Source organism: Camelus bactrianus, chromosome 16 (genome assembly GCF_048773025.1).
Source record: "Camelus bactrianus isolate YW-2024 breed Bactrian camel chromosome 16, ASM4877302v1, whole genome shotgun sequence".
NCBI lineage: Eukaryota > Metazoa > Chordata > Mammalia > Artiodactyla > Camelidae > Camelus > Camelus bactrianus.
In genome coordinates, this window is record NC_133554.1 from 7777024 (window position 1) to 7804701 (window position 27678).

At 54.2% G+C, this 27678-nt stretch overlaps 3 protein-coding genes across 9 annotated transcripts; 1 reads left to right on the forward strand and 2 right to left on the reverse strand.

The window, feature by feature from the left end:
- Window positions 1-297: 297 nt before the first annotated feature.
- ZBTB4 (zinc finger and BTB domain containing 4) lies at window positions 298-19016 on the forward strand. Of its 5 annotated transcripts, none has more exons than XM_074342290.1 (4): window positions 298-343; window positions 12062-12131; window positions 12712-13820; window positions 14479-19016. In XM_074342290.1, the coding sequence occupies exons 3-4, from the start codon at window positions 12721-12723 to the stop codon at window positions 16436-16438; spliced, it is 3060 nt and encodes a 1019-aa protein (XP_074198391.1). In that variant the 5' UTR covers window positions 298-343; window positions 12062-12131; window positions 12712-12720; the 3' UTR covers window positions 16439-19016. The 5 variants fall into 5 exon arrangements, with proteins under 5 accessions (XP_074198391.1, XP_074198387.1, XP_074198390.1 ...); XM_074342286.1 differs by lacking the exon at window positions 298-343 and adding an exon at window positions 4070-4243; XM_074342289.1 differs by lacking the exon at window positions 298-343 and adding an exon at window positions 4452-4812.
- Window positions 345-5255, reverse strand: SLC35G6 (solute carrier family 35 member G6). The gene is given in 4 exon segments (XM_010966001.3): window positions 345-2014; window positions 2017-2491; window positions 3549-4373; window positions 5184-5255. Coding segments are annotated over 4 exon segments (1884 nt in total). The 3' UTR covers window positions 345-1502.
- Window positions 18577-27662, reverse strand: CHRNB1 (cholinergic receptor nicotinic beta 1 subunit). Of its 3 annotated transcripts, none has more exons than XM_045524784.2 (11): window positions 27509-27662; window positions 27284-27423; window positions 26669-26713; window positions 26031-26140; window positions 25821-25929; window positions 25285-25432; window positions 24759-24968; window positions 22088-22311; window positions 21451-21632; window positions 20947-21094; window positions 18577-20371 (listed from the first exon to the last, which is right to left on the reverse strand). In XM_045524784.2, exons 1-11 carry the CDS (start codon window positions 27564-27566, stop codon window positions 20285-20287), a joined length of 1461 nt encoding a protein of 486 aa, XP_045380740.1. In that variant the 5' UTR covers window positions 27567-27662; the 3' UTR covers window positions 18577-20284. The 3 variants fall into 3 exon arrangements, 2 of the variants coding, with proteins under 2 accessions (XP_045380740.1, XP_010964205.1); XM_010965903.3 differs by having other exon boundaries at window positions 18577-20643; XR_836077.3 differs by lacking the exon at window positions 18577-20371 and having other exon boundaries at window positions 20954-21094; window positions 21374-21632.
- Window positions 27663-27678: the final 16 nt, after the last annotated feature.

Sequence of the window (27678 nt, forward strand, 5' to 3'; positions counted from 1 at the left end):
GGCAGAGGTTACGGCAGTTTGTCTCTCCCCCTTCCGGGAGCCACCTTCTTCTCCAACCGTCCCGGCCGCGCTCTCGGCGCTTCTGAGGAGCGAACTGGCCGAATGACGCCCTTTATAGATTCGCCCCGGCATCCCCCGCCCCTTCCTTTCCCGCCCTCCCTTGCGCTACGGGGCCGCCTGCGCCGGCGTGCAAGGGGCGCGCGCTGGAGTCGTTGATCCTCCCTCCCCGGTTCCCTGGTTGGGTGACCTTTTGAAATGACGAGAGGGAAGGGAACGTTTTTATCCCGCCGCCTCCCCTTGCTACTCCCTCCTGCACTGAGGTTTAAGGTTTGAAGGATCGAAGGTAAATATAAACTGGTTTTATTCTAGTTTGGAGTGCGTTTTCATCTTCAGCCAAAGTTTCTTATTAATATCACCACCCCCGGCTAGAAAATGGTCTGTTCTGAGAATCGGTAATGAAGGAGGCGGGCCGGTCATATCCTCCCGAGTGGGTTCCCCAAGGGGGGAGTGCTGGGGCCGTCCTTAGTCATGAATATGCAGCAATCGCGCTGAATATGCAAGAACAGATCAAGATGGCGAGGCCAATTGCTGGTCCGGAAGTAGCTGATATCTGTTGAGCGGCCTCCTGGGACGGGTGGGCATCTCCTAGCCTCTGATGGAGCGCTGTACGGAGCTCTTGTCATGGACCCCCTGCCTGAGCCGCTCGAAGAGGCCTCAGCTCAGAGGCCTGCTCCGAAAGGACGCTGGCCCCTGTCCGGGAGAGATCACGGGACCGCGACAATCCAGGAAAAGCAGATTAGCCATGGGGCGGGACACAGAAATCCTAGGGGACTCGGGGTCAAGGCATCTGAACATTAGGAAATCCTCCCCCTTCTAGAATATTTCAAAAATAAGATGGGGTTAGGGGGGTGTGGGGATCCCAAGGGATTCTCCAATGAGAGCAGAGGGTAGGGCTTCCACTGTCCTTCCAAAGCAGAGATGACACCAACTGCACAGCCACATTCAGAGTGGTCCGTGTTTGATGTCAATATAACGTCACCACCCCAAGGTGGGGAGGCATAACCACGAGGAAGGGAAACCATTGCTCAGGGGGGAAAAAAACACACTCCTTTCTCCAGAGCAGCTGCTTGCTCTGTTTGCCTGAAAGCCCCAAACACTCCAGCCCCGAGGCTCTGCTATCTGCTGCCGAGGGAAGAATCCTCTCCATGGCTTATGGCCTGCCTGCCTGCCTTAGTCCCTTTGATCTGCTCCTCAGACCTCACTTACCCCTTAGTTATGCCCTGATCCCCAAACCCCAGCCTAGACTCCAATATCTTGGTCTCCAGGCTTGTTCCAGGTCTTCTAGACAGTCCCTCTCCACCAAGTCCCCAAGTCACCTTTGACTCCAAGGGGTGTTCCTCTCCCATACCAGTTCTTTTCCAGTCACTTGTTCTCCCATATTTGTATTCCAGTCTTTCCTTTTATTTACCCCTGACCTCCGCCTCAGGCTCTCAAGTTCGATCTCACTCCTCCACCTGCCCTTCCCTCTCACAGCTGAGGTTCTGGGCGGTGATGATGGCAATGCTGCCTAACACCACCCCTGCCCCCATGATGTTAGAAGGTGCTATGGTCTCATTGAGCACATAATACTGCAGTATCAGGGCCACCACCACCTCAGAGTGCAGGACGGCGCACACTAGGGTGGGATGGGCCTTGGCGACCGCATAGCTCGGGCACACAAAGGAGACCAGGGCATAAATCCCCACTGTCCACACACAGCTCCAACTCAGAGGATCGTTGGGCAGCACAGAGGTCCGCTGCACAAAGAGGCCCAGCACGGAGCCCACCAGCCTCACCAAGCCAAACAGGAAGGCCACTGTCGGTAGGCAGGAGAGAAAGTCTGGCAACAGGGCCAGGCCATCCAGGAAAGCGAGCACGTAGCCCAGAGTGGTATAGAAGCCCATGATCCCCTTTTGCAGTGTCCCTAGCCCAGGTCCCACAACGATGATGAGTCCCAGGGTGCTGCCCAACAAGCACACCAGTCGTAGCCACTGAGACGCTGGTTCTAAAGGCAAAGGGTAAGGAGAGCAGAGCAGACGGTGGAAGAACCTTTGTGGATGGTGGCAGCGTTGCCAGTGGGCACCATCTGAACCGCACTGTAGGTGCATCCGATGCTGAGGACTCTGAGCAGGGCATGGAGGCAGGCCTGGCCCCGGACATCTGGAGGTCCCAACGGTGGCTCACCATGCAGTTTAAGCAGCAGGGCAATGGGGAGGTGGAAGAAGCATCGAAATCTGAGCAGCTCCAGCGAGGGTAAGTGGGAAGCCTGGTAAGCCACACGGGAGAAGAGGCCCACGAAGCCAGTGGGCAGGCCCCCACCCAGCAGGGCCATGAGCAGGCCCTTGGTGGCATCAGAGGGCTGGCAGCACTGGTGCAAGGGGAGGCTGGGCGGAGTGGAGGGCGGTGATGGCTGGGTGAAGTTGGGCAGGTTGAAGTAGGGGTGACTGGCAGCCTGTTAGGGAGAAAGGAGCTCGGGCATTAGGGCAGCCAGAGCCCAGGGGACCTGGGGCAGGGTGAATGCCAGGCTGGGTTCTGGGACCCTGTGGGACAATAGAGGGTCTTGCTAAGGAACTCTTGGGAGCTAGAAAGGGCCTGAAAGATGGATGAGGTGGTACATGTGTGCCTTGAGCTTCTAAAGCAGGAAGCAGGGAGTGAGCAGTCCTGGAGCATCCTGTTTCTCTGGGTAAGTTGTTCCTGGGAAGTGAAAAAGAGGACCAAGGGATGCTCTGTTGGTTTGAGGAGGGGAGGGAGCCTCAGATGCTGTGTGTCTGTGTGATGTCACAGGTTCCAGGGACATCTGGGTTCATGATTGTGAATTTCACTTGTGGGTGTCTAGGATAATTGGGAAGTTTTAGGGGAGGAGAGGAAAGCAGCCAGGAGCTACAGGGAGAGGGGCTATGCTCCCCTGGCCCCCACACTCACCATCTTTCCTTGGACTTCCTCCTCTCCTCCTGGCTCAGGGAGCCTGGGCCCTTCAGAACTCCAGCCATTGTGACCTGGGGTTCTTCCCTGGAACCTTCCTGAGGTGGAGAGTGGGAGGTTCTTCCCTGGAACCTCCTTGAGGTGGAGGGTAGGCCTCTTTTCTCACTGTTTCTAAGTCTCCTTGCTTTACACCTTTGTCCCTGTGACTCCAAAGTCCATCTGATTCTTTTTTTTCCTCTTTTTGACTACCTTTGTGATGAGACATCTTTGGTTTTTAATTAACTTGTTTGTTTATGTCTCGCCTGTTTCAGAAAGGTTTTTTTGGAAAGGACCTCTGCGGGCCAGCTCCTATGTCCTAAGTTTTGAATTTTTGAACACCAGGGAGGAGTCGCAGAGACTGTCCCTCTGGAGTTTCAGGAATGTGCTTCTTCTGCGTGTGCCTCCACCTGGTGGTGTTGGTGCTGTCCCAGGAGACCCACACCAAGGCTTCTGCATTTACGCACAGTATATAGATGTGGATATTTCTGCCGGTGGGGACAAAATAGCAAGCTGCGTATTCATCTGCGCTGGTAGTCATTTATGTGTACCTGTTCTGTAGGGCTGGGGCCTTCCCGGCCGGCGGCCTGGTGGGGTTCCCGGTGCATTTCTGGGGAGAGTGTGTGTTTGTGCCTGTGTCCAGGGCTGTCCCTGTGGGTAGGTTGGGCCTGGGTCTGCGGGTCCCACTGGGCCTGATTGTGAGCCTGCCACGTTGCGTGTCTGCGGAGAGGGTGTGCATGCTCTGGGCGGTGTGCACCGCTGAGTGAAGGGCATGCAGGGGGCGGGGGAAGCCCCTTCCCAGGGAGTAGGTGGTCGTGCGGCCCTGAGCTGATGCTGCAGCCAGGCCGGCGCCCGGCTCGGTGCCCACCAGTCCCGCGGCCCTGCGCGGCGCCGTTTCCTTCCCGGGATCGGTCCGGACGCAGGCCGTCGGGCGCGCTCTCCCCAAGCCCGAGCCCGGAGCTGGTGTCTGTGCCGGCTGCGCTGCGCCGGCCTCCTCTCGGCGGCGGCGGCGCTGGAGGGGTACTGTTTCCGGGGGTGGGGGTGGGGGTAGGACCGGGGCGGGGGGAGCCGATGATGTCAGCGGCGGCGGCGGCGGCGGCGGCGGGGCCGGGCCGGGGCCGGGCGCTGGGGGGGCCGGGGCCGGAGCCGGAGCCGGAGCCGGAGCTGGAGGCGGGCGAAGCCGGAGCGGCCGGGGGCGGCCACGGTGATGAGCCGGGCCTGGCGGACGCGGCGCCATCGCAGTCAGGTGGGCCCCGGGGCGAACCGGGCAGGGCCAGGGCGGACCGGAGCCAACAGCCGGGCCCCCTCCCCGCTGCCCGGCGCCGCGGGGGCCCGGGCTGCACCCCGCGCCGCGACCGCTCCCCTTTGGGCTTGACCTGGGGGCTCAGGGGTCGGGGGCTAAGCCTGGCCCCGCCTCCAAGTGCGCACGGCGCTGGGGGGCGACTAAGGGGGCCCCGGTACGTCGTCCGACCCAGCGGCGGCAGGGGGCTGCGATCGCCTGGCGCCGTGGACAGGGCCGCGCTCACTCCCCACTTGAAGGGTTAATTCTGCAGCCCCATGTCCCCCTCCCGCCGTGGGGCAGGTTGGGGGTGGGGTGGGGCGGGTGTGAGCCCGGGCCGGCGCTGCAAGCTGCTGGGAGGGCGATGGCGTAGGAGCCAGCCAGAGAGGGGGAGGGGTGGGCCGCCGAGCGCCCCAGAGTTGGGGTGTGCGGGGTGCGCAGGGCGAGCAGGGGCCCCGGAGCCGCCGCGCCGTCGGGTCAGGGTTGTGGCTGTGAGTCCTGGAGATTGTGTGTCTCCTGCTGTGTTGTGGGGCAAGGTAAACCACTCCTGGGCACTACTGTTTGCTGGTCTAGCAGCCAGGGGTCCGGCAGGGCCCTACCGGGCCACGGGGATAGAAAGCCAGATGGAGGGGTGTCCAGTGTTGTGGGGCAGAATTACAAGATGTGGCCCTGCGGCTTTGGGTGACAGGTCCGCATCCAAAGCAGGGTGCAATACCTGCGGAGTTTGTTAGATGTGGGGTTTTATGTGTGTTTTATGCCAGCATGTGTTTCTTGCATGTATGTGTCTGGTGCTGCACATATGAACTATTTATGAACTATTGTTTTCTGCATACCGGTAAGGGTAAGTGCTGTGGAGGGCACCGGAGTGGGGGCTGCGTGTGCCTAGTTGGAGGGGGCGGTTGTGTACCTTTGAGTCAGAAGGTGTCAGGTCCGGGTCCCATTTCTGTGGCCCTGCTGAGGTGTGGCCCAGTCTTGGCATGGATGACCCGCTGGATGGGTTTGTGGGTCCGTGTGACAAGCGGGTGGCTGGGTGCGTGGGGAATGTGTGTGTCTAGAACTCAGGTCCTGAGGGTCCTGCAGGAAGTGAAAAGCTCCAGGGTGTGTCTCAGGTACTCATGAGACGGCTGGTGCTGGTGTGAGGGGCTCCGGGGGGCACGTGCAGGTTGTGTTTATGGGCTCATGGGCAGCCCAGTGAGGGGAGGGGAAGGTTATGTGTTTGCAACATTCCCCGCGGGATTCTTTTGTGACGTTGTTTGTGGGAGCCTGTCCGTGCTGTTGGGCTGGGAGGCAAGCTGGTCAGAAAACACTTGTGGGGAGGGAGGTGGCGTGACAAGGGCAATGTGGGCCTCAGACTCCAGAGATCAACCGCAGGCTGCGTGTGCGTGTCTGCTTCTGTGTGTTTAACTGGCTGTGTGGGGCTGCTGTAGGGATATGTTATGAAGAAGCCAGGGAGATAAATATGGGGCAGAGCAAGGGCAGCAGGCGGGAGGCTTGGGTGTCGTCGGGGTGGCCCAGCTGGTCTGTGCAGGGTCTGTGTGCTGGCCCCTCACTGGCCTGCCCAGCGTGTCAGGGTCACCGGGAGGAGAGGCCTGGTGGCTGCAAGGAAACTGAGCTTGGACCAAGTGGCTCCTTGGCCATGTTTACGTAAAGGCCGGGTGTGACTCTTGTCACTGCAATGGAAAAAAGAAACATGAAGTTTTCAGTCTCCTCCTCCTGCTTCGCCCTCTCTCTGCCCCCCTCTCGGGTATCTCTGCTTTTCCGTCTCTTCTGTGACGCACATTGGGCCGCTCCCGCGACTGTGGAAGGGTCTGGGAACGGAATCTGCTCACTAGGCAGATTCCTCAGAACAGGTTTTCCTCACCTTTGGGGACTGGGCCCTTCTGTAAATGTGTGTGTGTGTGTGTGTGTGTGTGTTCCAAGTGTACCCACTGCTGTGTACCACACCTGCCTGGCTGGGAGCGTGCGTGTATGGGGGGCAGGGAGGACACTGTGGCCAGGTCCTCCTGCCTGGGGGCAGGCTGGCTGCTGTCAGGCCTGCACAACAAGTGCGCCACGGCCCAGTGGAGGGGAAGGAGGCCTAGACCAGCACTGAGGAGTTTAGGCCGTGCTGCTTCCTCACTGGCACTTTCCCTACGTGAGCCTCAGTTCCTCATCTGTGAAATGGGGCCAATCACCTGGCTTGCCTATCTTCCAACAGGGCTATAAGTAGCTCATGGGAAATGTCCTGGAAAGTAGGGGCAGCTTGGGGGCCTGTGGCAGCCACTGTCAGCCCTCTGCAAGCACTGAGCCCCTTCTTGGGGCCTGGCTAGTAACCACAGCAGTAAACGCTTATTTAGCACTTACTGTGTACCAGGCACTGTTGTCAATGCTTTTACATTTGATCACTCATTTACTCTTCCCAGTGCGAGGTGGAAGGGGGAATTCTAACTACCTCCCTTTTTCAGATGAGACAGCCGAGGCCCGGAGGAGTAATTTGCTCAAAGCCACTTAACCAGTAAGAAGTAAAGGTGGATTTGAACCCAGGCAGTCAGGTTCCAGATCCTGTGTTCTTATATGCTGTCCTCTGCTGCCCTGCTGGAGCTTTCTGCGGGCCTCTTGGTGCACCCCACACAGACATGCGCACAAACTTCTGCCCAATTTCTGCAGAACTTAGCACCTGCACCAATCCATTCCAGAAGACTAGGGTGCTTAGTGACTCAGGGAGTCTCAGCCTAGGGAGGGAGAACCTAGCATCTGCTGCTGGGTGCTGGCCGCAGGGCCACAAAACGCTGATGAACTGGGGGGAAGGAGAGATTGTCCTTGTCCGGTAGGTGAGGGAGGGCTAAGTGGGAGGTGGTATTTGAGGTCGATCTTAACATTTTGGAAGGATTTGGGGACGAGGTTGGGGAAAGGTTGCATTTCTGGCAGGAGGACCAGCAGAGGCAAAGGCGTGGAGGTGTGGGACGTGTTGAGATTGGAGAGCGCACAGGGTGCTTGAAGGGAGACTGGGACAAGGCACGATTAGAAAGGAAGAGGGGGACTGGACTCTCAAATACCTGGCTGAGGAATCTGAGCTTCTGGAGTGGAGGCCCTTGCAGGTTGCTGAGCCCAGGAGTGATCCCACCTGAGCTGCTTTGGGGCTGTTGACCCTCAGTGAGAGGAAGGCTGGATGGAGGCAGGGGACTAGCTGGGAGGCCATGGCCTTGAATCAGGAGAGTGTTAACAAGGCCCTGAGCTAATTTGGGGCCAGAGGCGGGTTAGAGGGAAGGCTTCCAGAGCCATTCCCAAGCTGGGCCGCAGATCCAGACTGCTGGATGCGGGGAGTGAGGGAGAGGGTGGAGTCCCTCACTCCCCACACAGTTAGCACTTAGCACGTGAGACCTTGTGCGGTGACGTCGGCAGCCCGCTGGCCGGCCATAGGCCCCTTCGGGCAGGACCCGGCAGTGTGGCAGAGGGAAGGGCTCAGCATCTGGGTTCACTCAGGCCTGGATTTGAATTTTGACTCCGCTGCCCGCAAGTTGTGTGACCTTGAGCAAGGTAAATCCCTCTGTGAGCCTCAGTTTCCTCATCTGTAAAATTGGGCTAATCTAAATACTAACTTTGGGTGGCCGTTTTGAGGAAACCATTAAATGAGGCAACACATGTAAAGCCCTGGAAGTATATCAGGCAAAGCGTGATCGCCCCAGGAGTGGTCAAGTTACACTCGCCACCCGCAGCTCCGGGCCAGCTCAGTCCAGGACGGAGGATGGTGTCCTTCCTGAAGGTGGACACACTCCAGGCAGACTTGAAGAAAGTAGGTTCATTTACCAAAAAATTGTTTTCATCTCCCACTATGTATTAGGCACTGTTCTAAGCACTGGAGATAGCAGTTAACAAAGCAGACAAAAATCCCTCCCTCCCTTGGAAGTTACATTTTAGAGATGAATGAACAGTATGTTTCACTAAATGCCAAGGAGGAAAATAAAGTAGGGGAGAGAGAGAGGAAGCTTGATGGGGCACAGGGTGGCCGGGAGGGCCTCCGGGGGAAGGTGACTTTTGAGTCAAAGCTTAAAGGAGGTGGGGCGGCAAGGCATGGGGCTGTCTGAGGAAAGAACATTCCAGGCAGAGGGACCAGCAAGAGATGGAGTGTATCTGGCAGCAGCGCTCAGCTCCCCACCTCAGTCACACCTCTGAGATCACACAGCCAGTGAAGAGTAGAGAAAAGGTGAAAACAAATTAAAAAACTAAAAACCACAGAGCCATCAAACGTACTGTGAAGCCTGATTTCTGCCCCTTGCTCTTCACCACTTCCCCCCACCATTTTCCAGGACTGAGTTCCAGGATGATAAGAGTGAACACTTTCTGAGCATTTACCGTGGGCCAGGCCCCTTTCTAAGCACTGCTTGGCATCAGCTGGATTATTCTTTACATCATCCCCACGTCACAGACAAGGACACCGACATACAGAAAGGTTAAGTAACTTGCCCAGGGCCCCATAACTAGTGTCTTCTCCAACTCCCATAAGCCCTCATAGGGCAGTGGCCAGTGGTGGGGCAGTTCATCTCAGGAGAGCTGGATCCAAACCCAGCTTGGTACACAGTGAGACCCGGGGCAAATCACCCCACCACTATGTTCTCACTGCCTGCAAGTGAGGAGTCTAGAGTATTTAAAGCCTCAATTTCTTCATCTGTGCAGTGGGGTTGATACTAGCCCCTGCCTCTCTGTGGTCCCTTTGGGTGCTAAAATGAGACTATGTTGATGAAATGCTTAGCACTGGATTTGGCACATAGTAAGTATCTCAGCAGTGGCAGCTCCAAGTACCATGATGATGATGGTTCTAGCTGATCTCCAAGGGCCAAGCCAGCTTCGGACTTCTGTGGTTCTAAGAAGCCTTGATAGGCCTTGTCCAAATATCTTGGCCTCAGTAGGCACCAAGCCCATATGGTTGTGCATGTGGGCAGGCCTGGAATCAGACCTTCGCTGTGCTCACCTGTGGGTTGCTACCTCATGAAGGAGGCGGCCTTTCCTGTTTTTTCCCCCCTTCCTCTGATTTTCACAAAGACCCTGGATGGGCTAGTGGGGGGTCCTAGTGGATGCTGTTGAAAGAAAACCACAACTGTTTTCTATCCATTCTACTCACAACACTTCTGACACCAAATGTGTGGGGTTTTCCCCCACACTGTTCAATTTTCTGACACTAGCTGGGTGTCCTGCAGTTCAATTCAATTTTGATACTATTTGCTAGGAGGTAGCATCAGATCCCACAGGTTAAGGGCTCAGTCCCACAAGGCGGCCCCCACTTCAGGTGCCAGGTGCCAATCGTGGCCTCCCATACTCCTAACTGACCAGCAAGAAATCAGGCTTCCCCACGACCCCCTCCTCAGTTTTGATAATTTGCTAGGATGGCTCATAGAATTGAGGGAAATACTTATGTTTATTGGTTTATTGTATAATAAAGGATTTGTCAGTACAGATGAATAGCCAGATGAAGGGGTATGGAGGGCAAGGTCTAGAAGGGTCCTGAGTGGAAGAGCGTCTGTCTCTACAAAGTGCGGGTCCATGACCTTCTCAGTGTGTGAGTTTAGCAACCCGGAAGCTCTCTGAACCCCATAATTAAGGGATTTTTGCAGAAGCCTCATCACATAGGCATGATCGATTAGTAACTCAGTCTGCAGGCCCTTTCCCCTCCCAGGCCCTTTTGGTGGGGGTGGGGCTGAATGTTCCAAGCTTCCAGCCATGGCTTCTGGTGACCAGTCCCCATCCAGGAGCCCAGCAAGATTTGCCTCATTAAAACAAGAGACACTCCTATCACCCAGGAAATTCCAAAGGGTTCAGGAGCTTTATGTTAGGAACTGGGGTCAAAGACCAAATATCAGAACAAGATGCTCCTAACATCCCTATCACTTGGGAAATTAGAGTTTTAGGAGCTCTGAGTCAGGAATGGGGACAAAGGCCAAATATATATACAGCTGACCCTTGAACAATGTGGGGATTAGGGGTGCAGATACTCCAAACAGTGAAAAATCCAAGTATAGCCTTACAGTCGGCCCCCTGTATCCAAAGTTCCACATTCTCAGATTCAACCAAACTCACATCATGTAGAACTGTAGTATTTACTGTTGAAAAAATCCACATGGAACTGGACCTGAGCAGTTCAAATCCATGTTGTTCAAGGGTCAACTTAATTTCATATGATATCACAGTATCATAGCTGTAAACATGGCCTTCATCTCGATGTGATATAATCAAGAACACAGGCTTTGGTGCCAAACTTTCTGGGATCAGATCCCAGCCCCGCTACTCACTGGTCATGTATCATTGGGCAGTTACCTAGCATCTCTGAGCCTCGGTCTGTCACTTTAAAATCAGGAAGCTAACTGCTACCTTAGGAAGAAATGAGGTAAGGCAAGTAAAGCCGACTCTTGGGGGTCCCGGTGGGCTAGTGGCTATCTTGGAAGGGAGTGGGCAGCCTTGCTCTTTCTCCTCATTTTACAACCAGAACTGAACACCAGCCCTCGAGCAGGGCCTCTTCCCCGGGATTCCCTACCCGCTTGCAATCCAGCAACGGATGGTAGCACTTGACCCAGGTGTGTGCATGGCAGTTGGGGCTGTTAGAACTTTGGAATATCACCCCTGTTCACCACCCTCCGCCTCCTCTTCCAGGACAGGAGTCAGAACAGTCTTTTGGGGGTGTGACATGGGCTGTGGAGTCCTCTTAGTCTAGATAGTATGAGTAATAAATGGGAAGAGAGTGGTTTTTTTTTTAGGGGGGGGATTGTATGAGGAACTCCTGACGTAGGACACCTCGGAGTCATGGATGACCCAGGGCGTGCGGAAGGGAGACCCCCAGGCATCACAGAGGGTGGACAAGGAGCGGCAAGCTCTGCTCTCGAGTCAGCAGGCCTGGCCTGTGAACAGGCCCCACCTGTTATGACCAGCTCTGTGTGTCTTTGGCTAAGTTCCTGTATGGCTCTGGAACTCAGATCTTCAACTGAAAAATGAGCCCCCAAAGCCCTGGCTGTGCCCACAGGGGAAAGCGGCTGTGAGGTGCTTTCTGTGCAGTGACCGCCACGGTGTGCGTGTGGGGTGCCTGCTATTCCTTTTGGATGAGCCTCCCAGCAAGAGGTGAGGTAGGGGTTGCGTTCCTCACTCCCACCCCCATTTTTAAGCCAAAGTCCCAAAGCCACCAGCACTCAAAGTAAGGAGTGGGACTCAAACTTCCTCACTTCCGGTCCAGTGGCCTTTCCAGTGCCCTCCAGAGATTAGAGCAAGCTGGCCCGTGTGCATGAGTTCGTGATCTTTGGTGGTTGCCTGGCACATAGGCCAGAAACCCCCTCTAAGATTTCAAATGAGGAGGTCCTCTCCCAATTTGAGTATCTGGCAGCTTGGTCCGTTGAAAAAGCTCAAGCAAATCTATTTTGACATGTAAATGAGACTATTAAAATGAAAGACAACATGCAAATCTTTGATTTCCTTTGAGCCCCGAAGATTGGGCCAAAGGGACTTGAGAGTGATCCAGCAGGCTTCCCTGGGCCTAGGGATTGAAGTAGGCTGCTAGATTGTTTTGAGGTAAATTGGGAATATGCAAATTATCTTGTTCCTATACTTCTGGGGGCAAGCAGAACAAGGCTTTGCAATAACCTGTGTGACCTCCTAGGTCTGACTGGCTGCAGCTAATTAAGCAAGCAACCTGACAGGCTCCTGGGAGGGTCAGGGTCTGCAGAGCAGCCCTGGCTTCTTTGGCCCTGAGCGCTGCGCCACCCCCACCCCCTGCGTCCTGTCTTGCCCAGTTCCCTTCCTGAGAATGTGGTTTCTGTTTCTCCACAGAGGGAAGAGGCCCGACAGAAGGGACTCGCTGAGCCACCCCGGCTCCGCTCCATGTTGGCTGTGCTGTCAGGTGAGACGGTGTGAGAGGTCCGCAGTGAGGGAAAACTGGGCATGAGGCAGCAGGCCAGCAAGGGAAGCCGTTGTGTCCAGGCTGGGGAGCCCTGTGAAATGGTCATCAGCAGTTGTGGGGGCCTCCTCCTCCCAGTGCGTTACCTCGCTAGTCTGTGCCTTGGAGGTTTTGACCCCTGACCTTCATCAAGACCTGAGGCAGTGGGGGAGAGTACAGCTCAGTGGTAGAGTGCGTGTTCGGTATGCATGAGGTCCAGGGTTCAATGCCCAGTACCTCCATTAAGATAAATAAGTGAACCTAATTACCTACCCCCCCCGCCCCCCGCAAAATGGTGAAAAAAAGACCTGAGGCATCCCTGGCCTCTTCCAGCACTAGACGTGTGACTTACTGGCATTGGACGCTGGCCAGATGTGGGGTGGCTCAGGTTGACCCCTGGCTTCTGTCACCAGAAGTTAGTCAGCCTTCCACCAGTCTCTGACCAACAGCCCCCAACCTCTCTCGGCTCACCTCCCTGATTGCAGAGGCCTCTACCCTCTGCCCAGCCTCTGAGATCCTCCCTGGCCTCTTCTCCTCTGTTTAGGCTGGCGCCATGCCCCCCCCAGCAGAGGTGACGGACCCGTCCCATGCCCCCGCTGTCCTGCGCCAGCTCAACGAGCAGCGGCTCCGTGGCCTCTTCTGTGACGTCACCCTCATAGCCGGAGACACCAAGTTCCCTGCTCACCGCAGTGTCCTGGCTGCTTCTAGTCCCTTCTTCAGAGAGGCCCTGCTGGCTTCAGCTCCTCTACCGCTCCCACCAATTACTGGGGGCTCAGCTCCCAACCCTGCCACCACCACAGCTGCCTCCTCTTCCTCCTCCTCCTCTTCTTCCTCCTCCTCCTCTTCCTCCTCTTCTTCCTCTTCTTCGTCCTCCTCATCCTCGTCCTCCTCCTCTCCCCCTCCAGCCTCGCCTCCTGCTTCATCCCCACCCCGGGTCCTAGAGCTGCCAGGGGTCCCAGCAGCTGCCTTCTCTGATGTCCTCAACTTCATCTACAGTGCCCGGCTGGCACTACCTGGCGGCGGAGGGGATGGGGCAGCTGTGGCAGAGATTGGAGCTCTGGGGCGGCGTCTGGGCATCTCCCGCCTGCAGGGCCTGGGGGAGGGAGGTGATGCCTGGATACCTCCTGCCCCAGCCCCCATGGCCACCTCACAGCCTGAAGAAGACAGCTTCGGGCCTGGGACTAGGCCAGCCAGGGAGTGGGAGGGTGACAGGGCTGAGGCTCAGGCCCCTGACTCACAGCCCCTGCTGCCCCGGCGGCCCCTCCCCTGCCCCCGCTGTGGGAAAAGCTTCATCCATCCCAAGCGGCTGCAGACCCATGAGGCACAGTGCCGTAGGGGAGCTGGCACTCGGGGGTCTGCAGGGGTGGGAACTGGGGGCTCTGGCCCCAGTGGCCCTGCAGGAGTCGATGCCTCAGCCCTGCCCCCACCGGTGGGCTTCCGAGGTGGCCCTGAGCATGTGGTGAAGGTGGTGGGTGGCCACGTACTCTATGTGTGCGCGGCCTGTGAGCGTTCCTACGTGACCTTGTCCAGCCTGAAGCGGCACAGCAATGTCCACTCGTGGCGGAGGAAGTACCCCTGCCGCTACTGTGAGAAGGTGTTCGCCCTGGCTGAGTACCGTACCAAGCACGAGGTGTGGCACACCGGGGAGCGCAGGTGAGTGGCCTTGGGGGGCCCAGGGGCAGGGGTGGGTGGGGTGGAAGGGTCACATGGGACCTTGTCCACTCACGGACTACATGGACAAGAGTGAGGGCCTAGAAAGGCATCTTGGAGATGCCCACTCACCTGCTTTCCATCACTCACCCATCTGCCTCCCTCCAGCCCTGTTTCCTTCTGCTGCTGTTTATTAGCACCCCTGGGTGCCATGTCCCAGCTTGATGCTGTGGAAAAGGCCAAGGAGGAAAGAGAAAGTTGCCTCACAGGACAGGACTTTGGGGAACACAGGCATGTCCACTAACAGTTATAATACATATTTCCACAATGTACCCCTGTTCATAAAATATTTCCCTATTTTGTCATTTGAACTTCAGAAGAAAGCTTTGTGAGTTAGGCAAGGTATGTGATCATTCCCAGTTCAGATGGAACAGCTGAGGCCGGGCAGCTGACAGCCAGTGAGGGGCACTGAACTGGGACTGGTGTCCCTTCCAAGGCTGACGGGGGAGACAAGCAGTCTGGAAGGAGCATGAGCAAATGGCTAGGGCAGTTTGAAGTCCGAGTGGAGGCAGGAGAGGATGTGGGAAGCTGAGGCCCTGGCTTCAGAACTCCTGACTCAAGTGGCTCTGTCCCTGCCCTGTTCTCTGCTGTCCTGGCCCAGGTACCAGTGCATCTTCTGCTGGGAGACCTTTGTCACTTATTATAACCTGAAGACCCACCAGCGAGCCTTCCATGGCATCAGCCCGGGCCTCCTAGCCAGTGAGAAGACGCCCAATGGAGGCTATAAGCCCAAGCTCAACACCCTCAAGCTGTACCGCCTGCTCCCCATGCGGGCAGCCAAGCGGCCCTACAAGACCTATAGCCAGGGAGCCCCCGAGGCCCCCCTTTCTCCAAGCCTCAACACCCCGGCCCCTGCAGCAATGCCGACCAGCCCACCACCCGGACCCCCACCTGCCCCAGAGCCTGGCCCCCCACCCTCTGTCATCACTTTTGCCCACCCAGCTCCCTCTGTCATTGTCCACGGGGGCAGCAGCAGCGCTGGGGCGGGGAGTGGGCCGGCCAGCACAGGGGGTGCCCAAGCCGCCTCAGTCATCACTTACACTGCTCCCCCAAGGCCCCCCAAAAAACGTGAGTACCCACCTCCTCCCCCGGAGCCTGCAGCCACACTGACCAGCCCAGCCACAGCCGGCAGCCCAGCAACGGCCGCAGGGCCCGCCACAGCTGCAGAGGAGGCCAAGGGCCGGAACCCACGGGCCGCGAGGACTCTGACTTACACGGCCAAGCCAGCTGGCGGGATTGGCGGGGGTGGGGGTCCCCCTGCAGGGCCTGGCCGGGGCCCCTCCCAGCTACAGGCTCCACCTCCACTGTGTCAGATCACTGTGCGAATCGGTGAGGAGGCCATTGTAAAGCGCCGCATCTCAGAAACTGACCTACGTCCTGGGGAGCTAAGTGGAGAGGAGATGGAGGAGAGCGAGGAGGATGATGAAGAGGAGGACGATGAGGAAGAGGAGGAGGACGAGGAGGAGGATGAGGAGGAGGAGTTGAAGGCCGGTGGGGAGGACCAGCTCTGGAGGCCCTACTACTCCTACAAGCCCAAGCGCAAGGCCGGAGCTGCAGGCCCGGGCAGCAGTGGGGGCAGCGGGATGCCCAGAGGCCGCCGGCCACCTCGCTGGAAACAGAAGCTGGAGCGAAGGAGCTGGGAGGAGACTCCGGCGGCTGAGGGCCCCGCAGGGCATGCCCGTGGCGAGCGGAGGCATCGCTGCGGGGACTGTGCCCAGACATTCGCCACCCTGAGGAAGCTGCGGAAGCACCAGGAGGCCCATAGCGGGGGCTCCCACAACTCCCGGGCTGGACGTAAGCCTTCTACCCGCTTCACCTGCCCTCACTGCGCCAAGGTGTGCAAGACGGCAGCAGCCCTGAGCCGCCACGGGCAGAGGCACGCAGCCGAGCGGCCCGGGGGCACCCCCACACCTGTCATTGCCTACTCCAAGGGCAGCGCTGGCACCAGACCCGGGGATGTCAAGGAGGAGGCCCCCCAAGAGATGCAAGTCTCTTCATCCAGCGGGGAGGCAGGTGGCGGGAGCGCTGCTGCTGAGGAAGCTTCCGAGACCGCCTCACTCCAGGACCCTGTCATCTCAGGGGGTGAGGAGCCCTCAGTGGTGGCAGGAGGGGGTGCCTATGCATACCCACCTGTGCAGGAATTTCCCCTGGCTCTGATTGGGAGCGGCCGGGAATCTGGCAGTGGCAGGGGAAAACCTGGGAGTGAGGGGCCACTAGGGGCTGGGGAGGGGGACCGGCTGGAGGGGATGGGGGCTGCCAAAGTCACCTTCTACCCTGAGCCCTACCCACTCGTCTATGGCCCCCAACTCCTTGCCGCCTACCCTTACAACTTCAGCAACTTGGCCGCTCTCCCAGTTGCTCTTAACATGGTCCTACCTGATGAGAAGGGTGGGGGGGCCCTTCCCTTCCTACCAGGGGTCTTTGGCTACGCAGTCAATCCTCAAGCAGCACCCCCTACCCCCCCAACTCCACCCCCTCCAACTCTTCCTCCACCAGTGCCCCCTAAGGGAGAAGGGGAAAGGGCAGGGGTTGAAAGAACCCAGAAGGGAGACGTGGGTTGAGCTCTGGGTCCAGATCCCCCCTTTCACCAGATGCCACCCTCCCTGAACCCCCGCCACTACCAGCTCCTTGGCCTCCTTGCCCCTTGGGAGCCCCTCCACATGCTTGTGCGGGGACTTGGGGGCCTCTGGAGCTCAGGGGTCAGGCTGCTTTGTGTGAGATTGTAGTTTTCCCATCTCCTGGGAAGGGATCTTTGGTGGTTCCCCTCTCAGTTCTCCTCCAGGGAATGGCCTCCATGACAGGCAGGGCCAGCTCCCATCCCTTCTCTAGCCCTTGGGGCAACTGAGCAATATACTTATATGAATCTCTACTCACGGCTCCCACCAGCTCTGAATGTCTAACCCGCCCCCCTGATTCGTAAACCTAGGGGGAAACCATCTCTCTCACCTAACGATCCTCCCTCATTCTGACGCTTTCTCTAAGCCCTTGCCCAGATGCTTCCTAGCACATTCCATTCTTTGTGGCCCAGGGCCTGGACCAGACCATTGTGATACCTGACAACCCCCCACCTGGGAGTGTGGCTCTGGACTCCATTCTTCCCACGGCTGGGTTTCTGTGTCCCTGTTTCCTTCACATGAAGATGCCATGCCTTCCTTGGCTTCCATGCCTTTGGATCTTCCATATTGCTCCTTATACTCCTAGACTCTGGGGATGGCCTCTCCCAATCCAGGTCAAGGAGGTGCTGGGGGCAGGGTTACCTGTCTGTTCCATGGCTGAGTGCTTTCTCAGCCCAGGGCAGCACCAATCTCAGCCCTACCTTGGCCCCCAAATCTAGTGAGCCCCAGACTCTTCCAAGGCAAAAGAGTTGAGTAGACTGCACCTCTTTTTGCCTCTACATATGGCCTCTTCTGGGCTAAACCAGATTTGGGGGCCAGGAGGGAGGAGCTCTATATGGGATGGGGAAGGGAATCTACTTTCTCCCTGTTTTTTCCCGATGGTTTCTCCCAGACTAGACCAAATAGCCAGAAAAACGATGGGGGTTGGATGGGTGGGTAAGCCCAAGATTTGCACATGACCTCCCGTCCTTACCTTCACCCCCATCTTCCCCAGGATCATTTCCCTCACCAATGACTCCAGATGGTTTTTTGGGGAACCATCCTACCCCCTTGGTGGGCTTTGGGGTATCCCCACCAACTTTCCCTGCAAAATAGCACCTTATACCCCATCTTTGACTCAGTTCCCCACACCCAAAGATCCCAGCCTAGGGATGGGGTACAGGGACCTTATCAGTCCCTAATCCCTAATTTGCACTAGTTAACCCTGGTCAGGGGTCCCTATGTTTCCTTCCAGTGGGGGAGTTGAAGAAATGTTTGCTCCTAATTCTCTTTGATAACTGGGCCTCCCCACTCTGTGACTGAATGAACATTTCCCATCCATCCACCTCTCCCCAGGAAAAAACAGCCCACATGGGGAGAGCCAGTTTAGGGGAGCAAATGTGATAAATGGGAATTAGAGGAGTGCAGTTTAAAAAGGGGAAAAGCTGTTGTCATCAAAATGGCAGCCTTTTTCCCAGCTACTGTTTTCTGGGGCCAAGATGGCTGCCCTCTCAACAGATGCTCAAAGGGCAAGATCATGGCTTTTGGAGGGAGGTGATTTTGGCGGAGGGACAGGAGCATCCTGCCTTCTCTCACCCTCCCAGCATATGGAAAGGGGAGGTTTCGACAGGCTCCCTGAATGTTAACCACGGAGGAGTGGCGCTCCTTCACTCCTCCTCTGTCTCTTTGCACTTTTCTTGGTCTTGGCCACAATCCGAGTGAAGAGTTTCCTACTGAATGTACCAAGTTCCAATTTTTAAGGGGAAGAAAAGTTTAAAACATGGGAAAATGCAAAAAAAAAAAAAAATCACTAAAAAATTCCCACAAATCTTGTTTCTGGCACTTTAGAAAAACTGCGGGGAAAAAAAGTACATAATAAAGAATACATATATATATCTACACACAAATTATATATATATTTACACAGCGGAACCACAAGAGAGACTGAGGAAGGCCTTGGAGGCAGGGGGCAGGTGTGATGACAGTCCCCCTATATCCTTAACCTGCACTCCTCTGAGGCAGAAAGGCACAGGAAACAGAAGGGGTTGAGGATAGACCAGGGAATTTGAATTTCATAACAGGTCAAAATTCTGAAACCATGGACATTTTGGGAGAACTGAGATTGTAGACATTTATTTTTTTGAAAATATTATTTAGGAAAATAGTTTCCAGAATTTGGTGGTTCTGGGCAACAAAGGAGATTGTGGCGAAAAGGAGATTAAAATATATGTATCTGAGCTGGGGAACTTGAATATTGTGAATTTCAGGTGTTGGAAATTTGGGATTTGGCAATTTCATCTTTTGAAAATGATCAAGTCTTGTCAATCTGTGCCCTCTTTCCCCATGTTCCCTGGGAAGAAGGGTGACGGTGGAGTGGGAAGGCCACTGGTTCTGTGCCACAGCACGCAAGATTTAGAATTCTACAGACTCTAGCTCTATACGTAGTGAGGACCCAGATTTAGAGAAACTGACCAATATTTATCTCCGCATTTGTGTGTGTGTCCAACTCTCTAGGCCAATAAACCAACAAGACAAACAAACCGTGCTCCGCAGTGGGATGCCAGGTGCAATTATTGGTGTGGCTGGTGGGTCTGGCTGGACAGGGACACGCTAACCTTGTCCCACAGGGGTCCCTGTGAGTTGTAGCCCTATTCTCCCTCTTAGGACAACTTCCAGCAGTTGAGTAGGTGTGACAGCCTGCTGACCCTAGGTATTTCACTGTAATTGCTGCAGCCACTAGGCTCAAGCTGACTTTGCTCTGACCTCCAGGCAGAAACATTAACTCAGTCCAGTTCACACAGCCTGCTGGGCACAAGATCTTCACATCCCAGAAAGGCCCTGCCTTCAAACAGGTGCAGCCCTTTCTCTAAACTGAAAGGAAACTGAGGCACAAAATGTGTGATGGCCATAAGAGACACCAACACCCTTTCTTATTCCACTCCTAGCCTCCCAGGGGCTTCAATTCCTTGTCCCTCCTCCTCCCCTCCCATGTATTTTGTCCAGTGTTATACAAGGATGGGCAAGTAAGCTAAGTGAAGCTGATCAGGTGGGTGGGGGCTTTGAGGAACTCTGGTACAAATACCTTGACCAGAGTGGGCAGCTATTAACCAGCAGGTTGCTGCCAACAGGGGAGCAGACCTAGTGTCACTGCAGTTCATTAAATTTTTCAAGAGAAGTGAGAAATTCAAATTTCTCTGTGAAATATCCACATTTTAAAAGTAGTGAACAGTTCAAATTTTAAGTTTTGCTTGCCAAAAATATGGGCGAAACAAAACACACCAGTTTGCAACTCCTGGTATATATTGTATAATGCTTTTCTTCCCATCTTCTCATATGATCCTCAGACTAGCTTCATTTTACAGATGGGGAAACTGAGGCACAGAACAGTTTAGTAGCTTGTCCAAGTTCTGAGCAGCTTGTCCAAGTTGGAGCAATTCCAACTTGAGTGGAGGTTTTTAAAGTGCACCTATCCCCCCCATTACAAATGCACCCTTTTAGAAGTAACCCTTTTTTATCCTAAAAATAATACTTATTACAAAATACAGTAAACTACAGAAAGGTAAAAGCAAAGAAAAATGACGACTAGTCCCAACATGCAAACATAAGCACTATTACTTAGTGTATTTCCTTACAGAAAAAAAAAAATCCCTATTTATTCAACCAATGCTAAGCACCTACTTAGGTTAGGACCTGTGCTAGGTGCTTGTACAGTGAACAAGACATATTTCCTGCCCTCTTAAGGCTTACAGTCTAGTTCTTGTTCTTTGTTCCATTTCGTTGGGAACCTAGGTGTTAATATCCAAAGGAGCTTCTTCAAGAAGCCAAAGAGTGAGTAAATGGATAGTGCATTTCAGGTGGGTTCAAAGCCTCCATCTGCCCAATTCCACTTAGCCTTCCTCCCTAGAAACGAAATGATGAGAGGACTAGATTCCTAAGTGAAAAAGTTAATGTGTAGAAAGGGACAAGGCTTAAGAGTACTGCCAAACTCTCAATTCAACTGGCCGAGGACCAGGGTCTCGGCCATCTGGTCCTCAAGGAAAGGGGTCGGGAGGGGGCAAGTTGTACGTGGCGTCCAGAAAGATGACAAGGGTCCCGACGCTCGTGAAGATGATGAAAGTCCACAGGAAGAGGCGGTCCACTACCATGGCCACAAATTGCCAGTCCTCCTTCAGCTGGGAGTAGGCAGAGGAAACTGTTCCTAAGCTCCAGACCCCCAGGGAAGGCCGTCCCCAAGGCCCTGTACCCTACCCTGGTCCTCCTACCACAGCTTTGAGACTAGGGTGGGTTGCAGAACAGTGGAGAGAGAAACCGCGCGCGAGGGTTGTGAATAAAGCACTACTCGGAAAGCATGGGGCGGGACCGAGAGAGGCACACTTCCAATCAGATATAAAACTGAGTGCTAGGGGCGGAGCCTGAGCTTGCGGGTGGAGCCAATGCCGCCCAGGCCCTGCACTGCTCCACCCTCTTTGACTTACCGCGTCGTGGTCTTCCTTTTCCTGCAGTTGTCGAGCGATGTAGCTGATCGAGGAAACGACCTCTCGTAGCTCGGGAGGCAGACCCACAGTCCGGTTTGGACCATCGATAAATCGCCGCAGGTCCGGGGCAGACAGTTCAGGCTGGAACCTGGAAGAGGCGGGACTCTTTGGCCACGCCCCGGGCGCAAAGACACCCAGCCAGCGCCGGTGCTCTCGACGCCCGCCTCAACTCCCTCCTCCAACGTCTGTCCAGTTTTCGAAACTTGACAGGGCCCTTAAGGCTCTCGCCGATGGCGGCGACCTCTCTAGCCTTCCGCAATTCCTCCTATCCCCTTACGCTTTAGTTCCCACCTCTCCGCAAACTGGGCAACAGAAGGAATACTACAACTCCCATGATGCTCAACCACGGCATCATCCGGGAGCTTACGTCGCCTGCCTCCGCACAGTCTTCAGGGAACTGTAGTTCTCCTCCCTTCTACGTGGGCGATGGGGAGTAGACACTACCTGTTGGGTTTGGGGAAGAGAAAATCATTCGGTGGCTTGCGGATGAAATATTCATCTGTTCCCCGACCCCAGCCACTTCCTGGAGACTCCCTGAGGGCTACTAGAGGCGGCTCTGGCATCTGGTCTCTCTCGGGTTTGGGCCTCTTCATACCCAGATACAGAGGAAGTTTGTGAATGAAGATCTGCAAAAGAAGAGGCGTGTTGGAGGGGGATCTCTTGCTTTCAGAGCAGAAGGGGAGCCGCCAACCACCCCCACGCCATATGCCCATTCCTGCGCATGCGTGCATCCGTCCCACAGACAAGGAAATGCTCATACAGCCCTGAGTTCTTAAGTGGGTTGGGAGGCATCCTAACTGGAAAGAAAAGTCCTGAGGGCTTCCACCCTGATATTTCCTAACCCTGAGAATGTTTCCTTGGGACCCGCAATGGGCGATATTAATGAAGAGAGTCTGAGACCTAAGCAATGATAATGATGATAAAATTAATTGTGCAACATTTCAACACCCAAGGCCTTGGCACTTTGACACTCTACCAGGAGTTGTAGTTCTCCCTCAGGTCTGTGAAAGGGAAGGTGGAAGTTGGTGGGAGGGAGGAGAGATACCTGGAAAAAAGCCAAATAGGTTGGAAGAGATCTTACCTGACGGACCCAAAGGGGCATTTGGTGGGTGTGGGGTGAGCGATGGTGCAGGTTGAGGACTACGACGCTAAGGATGACTGAGAAAGTGACGAGCACCATAGTGAACATGAGGTACTTGATAATGATGGGGACAGACAGGGAAGTCTCAGGCACTTTGTCTGCCAGCAGCAGCAGGAACACAGTAAGGGTCAGCAGGGCAAAGATCGAGAGCCCCATCTTCTCTCCTTGGGGGACAGGGGGGAAGGCAGAAGGATTAGGCTTTGCCAGAAGGCAATCTCCATGGCATAATCAGTGACTGTGTTACCAGCCCACTCAAGGACAGGCTTTTTGAAGGGCCAGTAAATGACTCCTACATTTATACCTCCAACCTGAACTTACTCCCCTAAATTCCTGACTTGTATCCTCCTGCCTACTTAACCTCTCCATTTGAGTGTCCAATAGACATCTCATACTTAACATATCCAGAACTTAATCCCTTCACCACTGCATCCTCCCATAGTTTCCCCCATTTCATAAATGAAAACTCCATCTTTCCTGTGGCTCAGACTGAAATCCTTTGAATCATTCTCAACACTCCTCTTTTTCATCCCATATCCAGTCCATCCCAAACTTTACTGGCTCTACCTTCAAAATATATCCTGAAACCGATGACTTATCACATATACCACTACCATCCTGGTACAAACCACCATTACCTCAGATCTGAGTTACTATAAAGGCCTCCTCTTTGCTTCATCCTTTGCCCCCGCTGACTTTTCTTAACAGAGCAGCCAGATTAATCCTGTTAAAATGTAAATCAGATCACAGCACTTCTAGGGGAGGGGATAGCTCAGTGGTAGAGTGCCTACCTAACATGCACAAGGTCCTGGGTTCAATCCCCAGTACCCCCACTTAAAAAATGAGTAATTATCTCCTCCCCTTAAAAAAAAAAAAAAGAAAGAAAGAAAAGGCAGATCATATCACTCCTCATCTCAGAAGCTTCCAGTGGCTTCTCATCTCCTTCAGCATAAAAGCCAAAGTCCTTACTATGGTCTATAAGTCATTCCCTCTAGCTCTCTGACTTCATCTCATACTGTTTTCTCTCTTGCACATGTCATTCAGTTACATTGACTATTTCTTGAATATTCAAAGCACACTCCCACCACAGAGCCTTTGCATTCACTGTTAATTAACTCCTGGTAATTTCTTCCCCCAGATATCTGTCAAGGTCATTCTCTCACTTCCTTCCAGTCTTTTTTTCAAATATTGATCAAATATCCCCTTTTTAGTGAGGCATTTATTGACCATCTTATTTTTAAACTGCAACTCCTACCCCCATTCTTGTTTTCCCTTTTCCTTCTTCATTTTCCTCTTCTGTATACCATCTAATGGATTTATTTATTATGTTTATTGACTATCTATCTCCCCCACTAGAATGTAAACTCCTAAGAGCAGGGATTTTTGTCTCTTTAATTCACTGATGTATTCCCAGTGCTTTGCACATTACAAATGCTCAACAAATATTGTTGCATGAATGAATGGACCAACCCCTGTAGCAGGAATTATACCACAATTTGAAGCATCTAAAAATGAAACAATATATAAAAATATGTCAAGTGACTGGTTATTCCTATGGGATACAACAGGCACTGCAAACTTCATGGAAGGTATTGAAATAAATTACTTTCATGGCCTGTTCTACTTTAGTCCTATAATATTGGGTTCCAAGATTTTCCTTGCTCCAGGAGGAAGAAGTTACATGTGGAAGTGTGTTCTAGAAATGCATCACTCTGTTTCCCTAGACAGAGAAAGAACTTGATTCCAGACTGAAAGAAAGCACGTTTTGAACACCAGAGTTCAGGATATTGGTCTTTGAATCAGCCTGGTGCTAACCAGGGCTGAAATAGCAACACTGTCTCTCTCTAACTGGGTAATGTAATGACTTACACTCTCGTAGCCTCTTTATCTTCCTCTGTAAAATGGAAAGACAATTCAGTACCTACCTTACACAGTTGTTGTGACTATTAGAATTGAGTTAATATATTTAACATGTTATTTGTATTATCTTATAGCAAGTGCTCAAAATTAGCAAAGACAATACCTATACTTATACAGAACTTACCGGGTACCAGGAATAGTTCTATTAACTCAGTTAATCTTCAGAATAATCCTTTGTGGTAGGGACAATGACTGGCCTATTTCCACATCAGGAAACTAAGACACATAGAGATTAAGAAATTTACCCAAGGTTACTCTGTTACCACGTTATGCTGTCTCCCAGAGAAATGTTGTCTATTATTTCGAAGGGAGATAGCAGGCTAAGGGAGTAGTAGGTGTCTGACAAGTTGGGGAGAGAGGATGCCAGGAATGGGGAAAAGGAAAGGAAGAGTTGTCTAAGCCTGGGACTTTGTTGATCAGAGGAGTGGAGGTTCCAAGGATGAGATCATAGGATTCTGAAGGGAAGAGTTTAGAAGTTATTGGGTGCAGAAAAGTCAGCAGCAGAGGAGGGTCAGAGCCTGAGATTGGAGGGAAAACCTGGATCCAGATGCAAAGGCTCTGCTTGAAAGGATAATCTGGGTGAGACTGCTGAAGCACAATCCATGATGGCTTGAGTTAGCAGGAAAACCTTGCCTGAAGAGGGAGAATCTGAGCTATTGGTAAGAAGGGCTGCTGGGGCCCCTTTCCCCCTTACCTGCATCTGGTGGCAGGTAGAAGACGAAGATGGCCAGGAGAGTGATGAGGATGCACGGAGCAATGACGTTGACCAGGTAGAAGAGAGGCTTCCGGCGAATGATGAGGTAGAAGGCAACCTGTTCATGCCGTCCTTCCCTCCCTCCCCTAGGATCCACTGGAGGCTGGATTAGCCGAGAAGGCTTGTGGATAATCTCCCACTGGCCATTCTCTTGGAGGGGGAGGGAAGGGAAGAAGAGCGGAAGAAGGGGACACAGATGTGGGACCTGTCTTTGTTGGTACCAGACATGGCTTTCTCTGCTACATCCTAAAGCAGAGGGGCCTGATGTAATAAGGGGCCAGCTATGGACACTGAGCTGGGCAGCCCAGCTCTAATAAACTTGAACAAGTCTCAATTTCCATATCCACAAAATATAGTCATATCTATCTTGCCGAACCCACAGGGACTCGCTGATGGAGTATATTTATCAGCCTGTTAGAAACTGGAAATCATAAAGCCAGTGGACGCGGGAGCCATGCTCACTCACCAATGAAAGTCCCTTCATGAATGTGCACTTCCTGCCGTTCCTGCCCATCGGGACCCAAGCCAGTCTGCAGGCTGACCTCTGAGCTGTCATAGCTATAGGAACTGAACACCATGGTGCAGTTCTGCCAGTCAAAGGGGAAGTAGGTGACCTGAATGGAGCGGGGAGTCACTAGAGCTGCCAGAGAACTGATCGGGGTTGAGGGAGTTGGAGAGGTCACAGGGTAGTTAGGGATCAGAGGATATGGGGCACCAGGAAGATAGGGGCCACCAGGGAAGATCATAGAGAAGTAGGGTCACAGAGGAAATGGAAGGTAATCTGGAGAGGCCATGGACAAAGTGGGGAGGGGTCACTAAGGAAGACTGGAAGTCAATGAAAATGGACAAAGAAGATGAAACAACGGAATGTAAGGGGGCAAGAGAGGTGAGGGTCCATGGGGGATAATGGAGGAGAAGATGGGGGACTATGGGGAGTCAGCGTGTCTGAGGAGAGGGAGGGTTTCTACAAGCGCCTGAGCTTCCCAGGAGGAGCCGGGAGACCTGGATACTGCAGCTGCTGCGATAGATGCCTGGGGGCTGCCAGCGCACGGAGCCGTCGGAGGACACCACGACGTTGATGTCCAGAGCAACATCAAAATTCCCGTCATTGCTGCAGAGAAAGAATCTTCTCACTTTGGATCAGGCCCCGACCCCGGTGCCCCGCCTCTTCAGAGGCCCTGCCCCACCTTCCAGACTTTGGGAACATCCTACTTGTTTAGGAGCACCACATCTGGTAGCCACACCGATTGGGCCGTGATGCGTAGTGAATCGATGCCCTCGTGCTCTGCAGGGTCCCAGCTCAGCCTGTAGTCAGTCCACTCCTAGGAAAGCAGAGGCTGAGGGGCTGTCTGGGGCTGGAGGTTAGGAGACTTGGGGTGCACAAAGGAAGCCCAGGCAGGGAGTGCAAGGGAGGGGAGCATCTTAGGCATGGGCTGTGGTTCTGGAGGCTGGGGCTCTGATTTCGGCTCCACCTGCACTCTTCGGGACCTCATCAGCTAATTTCCCCTTCTCTCGCACCGGGCCCCAATTTTGTATTCTCTGAAAATGAAAGGGTTGCACTAGCTAGCATCTAAAATGGTGATTTTCAAACTGCAGCTAGCGACGCTTTAATAGGTCAGGAGTCAAACAAGTGGCCCCAAACCAGTGTTAAAACAAACGAAAAATACAATGAAAAATGCATGGAGTGCAACTCCCATAGTAAAGATAAGTATTGTTTCCTGAAGCTTCTGTTTCAGTTATAAATGTGTTTTCTGAGATCGTGATGCAAGAAGTATTCTAACTGGGCTGGACATTTGAGGAAATTGTAAAGGTAGTGGGATGCCCTTTCCCATCCCTCTGGATCTCCTTACCAGGTCTAAGTAGACCTTTGTGCTCATCTCCTCATCCTTCTCGTTCTAGAAGAGAAAAGTTTAAAGGGCAGATATGATGTGAATGTATAGAAATAAGGGGGCTCTGTGGGTCAAGCTCTCTCTGGAACCTCCCCTCTTCTTCTGAGCCGCACCCTTTTAAGTCCAAGCCCCGCTTCTTAAAACTGCTTTAGTTTATGCCCTACCTCTATCTCGAGAACTTCCTGTGGTACCTACTGTTCGCCAGTTCATATACCTGCCCCGAATCTCCGCCCACAGTTGTTTATTAACCCCGTCCCGCACCAAGCTCCGCCCCAGGCTGTGACCCCGCCTCAAGGTCCTCCCTCCGGCTAGTCCATTGGCCCCAACTTCACTTCAAGATCCGCCCACAGGCTAGTTCATCATCTTGCCCGGCTCTACCCTGGCCCGTCCAGCAGCCACGCCCACAGCTTGTCCATTGGTCCGATTTCGACCCAATCGCTGCTAACGACCAGTCTATCTCCAGCCTGGCCTCGCCCCAGGCCCCCTCCTCAGTTGTTCCTGGGTCCCGCCCTGCCTAAAGCCACGCCCCCTAGCCGGCTAGTGAGCTAGACCTCAGCTGTCCGAGTACGCGCTCACCAGGCTGATAAGTTGCGCCAGGCTAAGACCAATGCTGACACCGACGCGGTCTCCCACCTCCCGCGCCGGCCGTACCGAACTATCGTAGCCCGAGAACAGTTTCTCGCGAAGTCGGCCCTCTGCCTCCGAGCCTTGGGCGCCTGGAGGAGGAAAGAACTAAGTGAAGCCATGGTGCGCAGCCACGATCTCTGGCCCTGTCACTGCCCCTTTGAGGCCTAGACTTACCTGGGGCGTGTGGAGCCCCCAGGGCCCCCAGCAGCAGCAGCAGCGCCCCTGGGATCATAGCCCGCCCGCGTCGCTCAGTGAGCTCGCTGGGTGAGCCGCCGGGACAGCCAGCGCAGGGGAAGTGACGAGGCGCCCAGGAATGTGCACCTGTTGTCGGGGGGCAGCCGCCA

What these genes read in the sequence shown, in the direction of transcription:
- ZBTB4 (XM_074342290.1), top strand. Translation starts at nt 12,721, where the DNA reads ATGCCCCCCCCAGCAGAGGTGACGGACCCGTCCCATGCCCCCGCTGTC. An exon ending in TGGCACACCGGGGAGCGCAG is followed by an intron (nt 13,821 to 14,478) that starts GTGAGTGGCCTT and finishes GTCCTGGCCCAG; the next exon opens with GTACCAGTGCATCTTCTGCT.
- CHRNB1 (XM_010965903.3), bottom strand. Translation starts at nt 27,566, where the DNA reads ATGATCCCAGGGGCGCTGCTGCTGCTGCTGGGGGCCCTGGGGGCTCCA. An exon ending in GGGGGCTCCACACGCCCCAG is followed by an intron (nt 27,424 to 27,508) that starts GTAAGTCTAGGC and finishes TTCCTCCTCCAG; the next exon opens with GCGCCCAAGGCTCGGAGGCA. An exon ending in TGGCGCAACTTATCAGCCTG is followed by an intron (nt 26,714 to 27,283) that starts GTGAGCGCGTAC and finishes TTTCTCTTCTAG; the next exon opens with AACGAGAAGGATGAGGAGAT.